We start from the raw sequence: 10,040 nt of genomic DNA, 5'->3' as shown, positions 1-10,040 counted from the left end.
GGGCATTCAGAGGAGCAGTTGATAACCTGACTAAAACTTGTGTGTCTTGTGTGGAGGTTTTATGTTGATCGGTGTTTACCTTCTCCATATGCTCCTGTACTATGGGAAGCACGCAGCTGATCTTGGATTGCATTTCTTGGTCCTTTCAGGCCTCCTTTGTCACAACTAGCAGATTGAATGGCATCCGTCCGCGTAGCAGTTCGAACAGGGTGAAGCTGGTAGTTGTTTGTGGCGTTTCCCTGGTGGCAACGAGACTATACAAGAGTAGTTGATCCCAGTTCTGGGAGTTTTGTTCTACCAGACTGTCGGTTTGGTGGTGATAAACTGAAATGGGGATCTGCTACACCTGACAAACATCTGTCATTAATTTTGACATGAAAAGTGTACCTGTCTGTAAGCAGCTCCTTGGGTAAGTCTATGCAGCTGAATGGCAGCACCAGTTTCCACGCAATGGTCTTGGAGGTGGCTTTCGAAGTGGAATGGCTTCAGGTCATCACATGGCGTAATCCACTAGCACCAGGATATATTCAGGTCCTTGTGCTGACTTTGGGAGTGCCCCAACCAGATCCATACCAATTTGCTAAAATGGTATATTTTCAGCTCCATTTGACACAGTGAACCACAAGATTCTATTATCTATTCTTACAAGCCTTGGAATTTGTGGAACAGCGTGGCAATGGTTTGCTTCTTACTTAAAAGATAGGTCATATGAGGTAACATGGAGGGGATTTACATCTGCCCCGCGTAGACTCTCTACTGGTGTCCCGCAGGGCTCAGTACTTGGTCCTCTTCTGTTCTCCCTCTATACCCGGTCTCTTGGTAAAGTCATATCATCGCATGGATTCTCATACCACTGTTATGCAGACGACACCCAACTTGTTCTCTCCTTTCCTCCCTCTGACACTCAGGTTTCCACCCGGATCTCAGCATGTCTGGCAGACATCTCATTTTGGATGGCTGCTCATCAACTGAAGCTCAATCTCAGTAAAACTGAACTGTTGTTTATCCCTTGTGACTCATCTCCAGGTCAAGACCTTGTGATATCCATGGACAACAACCAAATCACTCCTTCAGCCACCGCCCGCAATCTTGGGGTAACCGTGGACAATCATTTGTCATTTTCCCCACACATCGCTAATCTTACTCGCTCTTGTCGATTTCTTCTTTACAATATCAGAAGAAATTTGCCCATTTCTTTCTTCACAGGCTACTCAGGTGCTTGTTCAGTGCCTTGTTATTTCAAGACTGGACTACTGCAACTCACTCCTGGCAGGCCTGCCTCTGTCCACGATTCGTCCTCTGCAACTGATCCAGAATGCAGCAGCACGTCTCGTTTTTAACCTCCCCAAGTTCTCCCACACCACCCCACTCCTCCGCTCCCTGCACTGGCTTCCTGTAGCTGCCCGCATCAAATTCAAAACACTGATGCTTGCCTACAAAGCTAAAAATGGCCCAGCACCCACTTACCTCTCTGCGCTAATTACACCACGCACTGCACCACGTTCCCTCTGATCCTCCAGCACCGCTCGCCTCATCCCACCATCTCTCAGGGATCGAGGGTGGCATTCATCCAGGCTCTTTTCTGTTCTGGCACCTAGGTGGTGGAATGAACTTCCTCTAGATGTCCGTACATCAGAGACTTTGACTATCTTTAAACGACGACTCAAGACTCATCTGTTTCTCCAGTACTTGGAGTAACCTCCCCCCCGAAAAAAAAAAAAAAAAAACCCTCTTCTTAGTTGTGTTGGACTAATGGCACTTAGTTATTAACCTAGTTAACCCAGTGTAAGTATGTATCCAATTATGTAAACATTAAAGCACTTTTTGTAAGTCGCTCTGGATAAAAGCGTCTGCCAAATGCCTAAATGTAAATGTAAATGTATATTGACAAATGGCCAGAGGCTGGCTTCTTGGGTGCAGGTTTATGGCATTCTGGGAACCTCTGGCAAAAGTTTTTCATTTCAGTGTCAAGTCCCAGTAGCAAATTTCTCTATGGTGGTCTTCACGCAGATGTGGCCTCAAAGTGGATAGCAGTGTAGGTGCATTACTGTGTTAATTTTACTCTGTGGCACGACAAGAAGACACGAACATTGTTCAGGATAAACGAGTTTAACAGTTATGATTGCATTAATAAGAGAACATATTACAGAAGACACTGTGTATCTGAAATACAAAAAAAGGAAGTAAGAGTTTCTGGTTTATTTTGATGCTTCAACAAATGTCACATTAAAGGTGCTAACCCAGAGAAGTTGATCTTTACTGATAGCTGCACACACAGTGGAGCAGTTTAAGGCACTAGACAGCAGTTTGGAAACATACAACAAGCTTGAATCTATACTCTTATATTTTGTAGTTTTTAATTTATTTTTTGGGGGATTGAAAATGAACTGACAACAAAACCGCTTTACTAAACAAGGCTGATCTTCTGTCGGATCTCTTGCTAGATAAAACATGCAGCTTTTCTCATCTTTTTTCATGAGCCTTCTGACTTGCACATTGTGTTGGGTGTCTGAAAAATGCTTTGTCTTTGAAGATTACATGGATGAAAAAATAGTGGATGAATGTCCAAAAAGTAACCTAACAGGATCCTGTAAAGGCGTCTTCAATGTGGCACTCGATCTTGCTGGGATTCCACCTCATCTTGAGGTCCTCTGTTTACATCGTGCAAAGGATTTGTGTCTGCATCCTAACTCTTTCTCAAGGTTTACAAAGCTTGTAAAGTTAAAAATTTCAGGGTCAATCTCCACTGTTCTCCCTGGAGCTTTTAAAAATCTTTCGAGTCTTCAACAACTGGAAATTACCTGCTTACAATTATGTAATCTCTCCTTTTCCTCTGAGATTTTCAGTGACCTTCAGAACATCACAACTCTTTCGTTCATCAACTGCAAACTCTCATCCATGACAGCAGATGTGTTCAAAGGGATGGTGAAGTTGAAAAAACTTAAATTGGTGGATGGCATAGACGATTTTTCTGAGATGTTGTGCAGATTAACATTTGTGTCATCGTCATTAAACTATTTAGATGTATATGCTCAAAGTTTAGTTATTGGTACAAAGCCACTTTGTGCTTTTTCTAATGGGACTTCTTTTGATGTTAACTTTCATGAAATTGAGAATGTCATTCTCCAACTTAGTTTGGTTAAAGTAGTCAATAAAACAGTGATGAAGTACTTCCCAAAAGTTAATTTTTTAGAAATAGATTTAACTGGATTTGAAGTTTTAAAATCTGACGTTACAAAAATTGACACTTTAAGTATAAATTATCTGCGGGAGAAGTTTAGCCGCTTTTTAGAAATCTGTGAAGCCGCACATGAACATTCGATGACTGCAGTCACAGTAACATTCTCCCATGCAAACAATTCTTTTGTGCCTGATCTGGAGCGATGCCTGGGGCTTAAAAGCCTTAGTATCCATTGTCTTCTTCTACCTTCAGCAATTAATTTAACATTCATCAACATTCTGAGAAACCTTACAGATTTGAGGATTAATTGGAAACTTAACCCAGAGAGCATTAATAGGGACAGGGCATTGGCACTGTGTGAAAATCAGAGTGATCTTGTCACAAAACTCAAAACAGTAAATCTTTTTACAAACAATTTCATAAGAATTGGTTCCAGACATTTTAGCTGCCTACGAGAACTTGAGGAACTGTACTGGACTGACAGTGAGATTGAACATATTGAAGATTTTACATTTAACAGTACAAGTTTTCTTAAAATTTTGAACCTCAGTCATAATAAAATATCTGAACTTACAAACTTTACCTTCTTTGGTTTATCTAACCTAAAAACTCTCCTACTTGAAGAAAATAAACTGCATATGATTGAGACGTGGACTTTACTTCCTTTAACATCTGTAGAGTTTGTAAATTTGGGAGTCTTTCAGTATTCCTCCTCTGAACCGTCAAAGATCCAGGTCAACCTCAGCCTTCCTGAAAACTTGACTAAGTTGTCCATCAGCTCTGGAATACGACCAATGACTCTTATTTTAAGAAAGAGCAAGAAATCCCAGGTGGGGCTCAGCCTCAATGTTTCTGGCCAGTCTGTGACTTTTCAGGATTGTGACAATACGCTTTTTAAATCTCTTGTTGAATTAACTGCAGAGACAGAGCAATTGCTCTGTGGTCAGTCCTTTCCTGGTCAGTTCCTCAAGTCTTTAAGACATCTTATGATCAGAGCAAATCACAAAACAGCACAAATGGATTTAACAGATTTAAACCAACTGGTCAACCTGAAGAGTCTGATCCTCTTTAATGTAGATTTGTCTCGGCAGTCTGGTCTTGATATGATTTTTCGCAACTTGTCCAGTCTGGAGTATCTTTGTATGTCCTTTTGCTCAGTGCCTTTATTTGAGAAAGACTTGAGCAGAGACCTGAAGTCACTAAAAGTGATGTTTTTGCATGCAGACAATGAGTTCAGTGTGATGGAAAACTTTATCGAGCCCCTGAAAAACCTTCGCTATCTCATCCTGAAAGACGCACTTCTACACTGTAGCTGTGACAATGCTTGGATTACCAACTGGGCAAAGTATGTAAAAAACGTTCAGGTCAGTTTTCGTGATAGCGCATTGGAAAGGCTGCCGTGTAAAACTGCAGATAAAACTACGTTTCTGCACAAATTTGTTCAAGAAAGCTGTTCTTTTGATGTGCACTTTCTCCTTTTTGTCTCCACTTCTCTGGGACTGGTGCTTTTCATGCTGGTAGTGCTGCTCCATCAGCTGTTCGGAGATTACCTGCTGGCATTCTTTCACATAGCTCAGGCCTGGGTAGAGGAAGCCATGAGGGCAAACAGAAAAGGACATTACCACTTCGATGTGTTCGTGTCTTACTCTGGGAAGGATGAGCGCTGGGTGATGGATGAACTTCTGCCCAACCTGGGAAAACGTGGACCCCCATTTCTCAAGCTTTGCCTGCACAGCAGGGACTTTGAGTTAGGAAAGGACATTGTGGAGAACATCACGGACAGCCTCTACAGAAGCAGACACACCCTCTGCCTGGTTAGCCGCAACTACCTGCGGAGTACCTGGTGCTCTCTGGAGATGCGTCTGGCAACATACAGGCTGCTGGCTGAACACAGGGATGTTCTTGTTCTGGTTTTCCTGGAGAAGGTTCCTCAGCAACTTTTAAATGTACATCATAGACTGTCCCGGCTGGTGAAGACCCGGACCTACATGGACTGGCCACATGACCCGGCACTGCACAATGCATTCTGGGATAGACTGTGGAAAAAACTTGCACCTGAATCTATAACCTAGATTAAGATGTGTTAATGTTTTGGCAAAAAAATAAATAAAACCTTGGTTATTAAGATTTCTGATACTTTGCCATATGGTTTTAAGTGAAATATGAGATGGATATCTGTATACATTTTGTGTAACATTTTAGAAAAAGAAGAAAAAAGTCCTATAAGGACAGGTGGGATTTTCATGATCTTGTGACATGTGTGAGCTCTAAACATACATAGATAGATATGAGCTTGCAACTTACTGTACTATAAGACTAGTTACGTCTATAAATCCTGTTACTAAAACAGGCAGATGGAGGAGGAAAACAAAATATCTTTCCTGGAGTAGTACCATATTTATTTGAACATGTACAGTTTTAGCCAAAAGTATTGAGACAGAAGTGAACAGATATTTTTAATATATTAATAACAATCAAGATCATAAAAATAATTTATTTCATACAATGAAATTGCCATACAGCAAAAATTATATATGTCCTTTATTTTTTAAAACCTATATCCAGTTGGACATAGTCAAAAAGATGTCTTCAGTACTATGGTGTCACTTGTTCAATCCATGCCGGCTTCATCGCTTCCTGCAGACCATGTACTGAAATTTACCACAGTACTTCACAATTCACTTGAAAATTCCTACCATATACAGTATTTGTTTCTTTTATTAACTGAATCTGGTAATTCTAAGTAGCACATCTCTTCATCCAGATGATTTTATTATAATTATTATTTTATTATAATGTATTATTAATATAATACATGGTATAGGTTGTTGAAATGGTTTTCTGCTACCAGCCAATAGCAGAGGCCGAAACTTGAATGCATTTGTTTTCAACCTCACAAGCATTAATTTTGTCCAGGAAAGAAAATATGACACAAAACATTACCTTTGTTAAAGAAATTAAATGTTTATGTTTATATATATATATATATATATATATATATATATATATATATATATACTGTATATATATATATATATATACACTGTATATATATATATATATATATATATATATATATATATATATATAAATAGAAATATATATATATATATATATATATATATATATATATATATATATATATTTCTTATGAACATAATACTTTTATAATAAATGTAAACCTGTTGACATTTGTTGTAAAACTTTTATAAAAATGACTAAATTGTATCATTGCAATTATTTATTTTGGTATTTTCTTTAATCTTATTTTATAGATCTTTGCATGAGTAGTACTGTCAAATAAAAATATTATTTAACTGTATTCTGCAGTAAAATGCATATGTTGCATGTGTAACGTGTTGTATAGCGGAAATGATGATAATAATAATAATAATAATTATTATTATTATTATTATTATTATTGTTATTATTATTGTTATTATTATTATTATTACTATTACTATAATTCACTCTTATAAATTCATTATAGTTTTTGTGTAATAAAGATTTCGGCTCCAGTTGGTTCTCTGACATCCGCTTTACCTGTTGCTGCCTTTCAGTAGACGGCATCCTTTATGTAGAGCCAGAATTTCTATTTATTCTTTTCATTTGTATATAATTAATTAAATGTTGTTTCACTAGATGTTAAAAGCTTACTTATACAGTATTGTGCAAAACTCTTGAGACCACCATTTCTTTATATTAAAGTGGATATATATAAAAAAAAATGGGAACAAATGCTTTACTGCAACAGGCTGCAAAGTACCTAAAGATACAGTATGAAATTGGTTGTTCATGTAACAATCAAACAAATTTTAATATAACACAAAGATAACCTAAGTAAACAAAAAATGCAGTTTTAAATGATTACAGTGGAACCTCGGATTGCAAGTAACGCGGTTTGCGAGTGTTCCGCAAGACGAGCAAAGATTTTTAATAAATTTTATCTTGGTTTATGAGTACCGAGTATCATGTATCACACATGCACTTCTTGTTTTGACGCCGAGCGTCATGTGATCACTACTGAGCCAATGTTTTTTCTCTCTCTTGCGCTGCATTGTGGGTAATTGTCTCCACTGTCATAGTGCGCGTCTCTCACTAATCAACATCCGTGCGCATGTGTACTGTGACCGTATGTGCATGTAAAACATATTTTATTTTGTGTTTGTATGCATGTGTGTACACCGCTCATGTACTGTTTATTATAACACACGTGTGCGCGCATGTAAAGTAAAAGCAAGTCTCACTAGAGAGGTTAAAGATCTATTTATTCTTTTCCAATGTTTCTGTTTATGTGTGCAGGCGCTGTGTGTGTGTGTGTGTGTGTGTGTGTGTGTGTGTGTGTGTGTGTGTGTGTGAAATTCAAATAAGAGGGGAGGAAGAATTATTGTGTAAGATGAGAAGAGAGAGTGGGAAGGGGCTGAAATACTTCCTATTTATAACCTGCAGGTGCGTCTCATCAGATGACGTCACCTGACCAAGGTTATATAAGCCAAAATTTGGCGTGTTTGATACACACATGCTTCACAACCAGCAACATGAAAAGATGTTCCCATAGCTTTTTCACACGGCATCTCAATATGATTGGAGCTGTGTATCGCTACACAAACATGAGTCAGCAGCGTGAACAGCAGGGGACTTAGCACATAGCCCTGCAGGGGCCCCAGTGTTCAGTGTGCTGGTGCTGGGGGTATAGTTCGCCATCTGCACTGCCTGAGGTCTCTCAGTCGGAAAGTCCAGGATCTAGTTACAGAGGGAGCTGTTTAGGCCCAATAGGCTTAGCTTCCCGATCAGGTGCTGGAGGATTATTGTATTGAATGCGGAACTGAAATCTATGTACAGCATTTTGACGTAAGTGTGGCAGTCAGTGCCAGGTGGAGTGTGGTGGAGATGGCATCGTCCTTCGAATGGTTTGAATGATACGCAAACTGCAGTGGGTCCAATGAGGGAGGCAGCAGTGTCTTGATGTGTCTCATGACAAGTTGTTCGAAGCACTTTATGATGATGGATGTGAGTGAAACAGGGCGGTAGTCATTGTGACAGGACACAGAAGACTTCTCCGACATCGAGCAATGGTGGTAGACTTGAAGCATGTGGAAACGGCAGCGCTGCTCAAAGAGATGTTGAAGATGTCTGTGAGAACATCTGCCAGCTGTTCTGCACATTCTTTAAGCACTCTGTCTGGGATGCTGTCTGGTCCAGCAGCTTTACATGGGATGACTCTGCATAGAGTTTTCCTCACATCAGCCGTTGTGAGACACAGCACCTGATCGTTCAAAGAAGGGGTGGTCTTCCTCGCTGTCATGTTGTTCTAAATGTTGAACCATGCGTAGAAGCTGTTCAGCACATGTAGAAGGGTGCCGTCACTATTACAGGCAGGTGATGATGTCCTGTAGTTGGTGATGGCTTGTATGCCCTGCCACATGCGCCATGTGTCACCACTGTCCCTGAAGTGGTTGTGGAATCTCTGATGGCCCGAGACAGTTTAGCCCTTGTTGTTCTTAGGGCCACCTTGTCCCCTGCTCTGAGTCTTGGATCTTCAGAAGTGTACGCACCTCAGCAGTAATCCACAGTTTCTGGTTGCGTCTTGAGACGATGCTCTTGGAGACAGTGATGTCATCGGTGCATTTATTGATGTAACTGGTCACGTCCAAATCTGTGAAGTCGCCGTAAGTCACAGCCTCCCTAAACATGTTTCATTCAGTGTTCTCGAAACAAGAAGAGCAGAGATGGCTTCTGCTGGCCAGGTTTTCTTCTGCTTCAGAGCCAGTTTTAAACGCCTGGCGAGTGGACTGTATGCTGGAATTAGCATAACAGAGATGTGGTCTGAGTAGCCGAGGTGGGGGCAGGGCTCTGCCCGATATGCGCCAGGGATGTTAGTGTAAACAAGATCCAGCGTGTTATCCCCTCTCGTTGCAAACCATGGCTGGACTGGCCATAGGGCATACCGGGCATTTGCCCGGTGGGCCGATGGTGATTTTCGTCTTTTGTGGGCCGGCCGCCGATGTTTTTTTTTTTTTTTTTTGTAACGTTATAAACTATTAAAGGTGGCGGATTGGCCAATTGGTCATGATCGACTCTGGGCTGGACCAATTACAGCCGAGGAGGTCAGATGCACCCTCCCCCTTGCAACGGCTCAGCAATCACATATCATTGCTGAACAAAAATGGAGAACAAAAAACGCAAAGCAGCAGGAGGAGCCGAAAAAATTAGGGCCAAAAAGAAACTAGCCCTTCAGGCAGATGCTGCCATTTGTGCTAAAATATCACAGTTGTTTGGTGGCTATAGTGGAGCTTCCACTTCAGTAAAATTAGCAAGTGATGGAGGCCAGCAGCCGCAGGTTGAAGAGTGAAAGGGGAGGCAGGAGGAGGAGAGACCCGAGGAGTAAAACCAAGTAAAACCATAAAAAAACTTATAAACCAAATAGGTGTAGCTTATTTTCGTTGTGCTTGGTAACTTTTTACAGTCAGTTACAATAACTCCTACTGTGTACTAGTTAGCATGATGACAGAGTTTCTATGCTGGTGCTATGATGTTACTGAGAGTGAATTATTGATAAGGTTAGTTAGTATGGGTTGCCAAATGTAAAAAACGTAATCGTCCCGTATTCAGAGAAAATATTACGCGTTACGTATTGAGGCGAAAAGGAACGCGATTTGTCCTGCATTTCACCTAGAATGAAAAAACAAAAAAACACAAAGCTGGAGTTATCCTGTGTCTTTACGCTGCGCAGCTGCCTCGGCTTCTCTCATTCTCTCCCCCTCCTTCTCCTGTTGATCAGCTGATCGGTTTATCAGCTGTTTGCTGGAGCCACAGCCATAAAAGCTGCTAGTCATGATCGGTTTGGATATGTGAGAGA

The 10,040-nt window shown here is 40.5% G+C and overlaps 1 protein-coding gene across 1 annotated transcript; it reads left to right on the top strand.

The window, feature by feature from the left end:
* The first annotated feature begins 3,819 nt into the window (after positions 1 to 3,819).
* On the top strand, positions 3,820 to 5,253 carry LOC128544943 (toll-like receptor 13). The gene is made up of 2 exons (XM_053515257.1): positions 3,820 to 4,029; positions 4,273 to 5,253. Exons 1-2 carry the CDS (start codon positions 3,820 to 3,822, stop codon positions 5,251 to 5,253), a joined length of 1,191 nt encoding a protein of 396 aa, XP_053371232.1.
* Positions 5,254 to 10,040: the final 4,787 nt, after the last annotated feature.

Source organism: Clarias gariepinus, chromosome 16 (assembly GCF_024256425.1).
Source record: "Clarias gariepinus isolate MV-2021 ecotype Netherlands chromosome 16, CGAR_prim_01v2, whole genome shotgun sequence".
Taxonomy (NCBI): Eukaryota; Metazoa; Chordata; class Actinopteri; order Siluriformes; family Clariidae; genus Clarias; species Clarias gariepinus.
Note: the sequence above shows the minus strand (reverse complement) of the source record. Positions and strands in the feature narration are given on the sequence as shown.

Coding starts and splice junctions, on each gene's coding strand:
- LOC128544943 (XM_053515257.1), top strand. CDS start 3,820: ATGATTGAGACGTGGACTTTACTTCCTTTAACATCTGTAGAGTTTGTA. Junction 4,030..4,272: donor AGGTGGGGCTCAGCCTCAAT/GTTTCTGGCCAG, acceptor TTGTCTCGGCAG/TCTGGTCTTGATATGATTTT.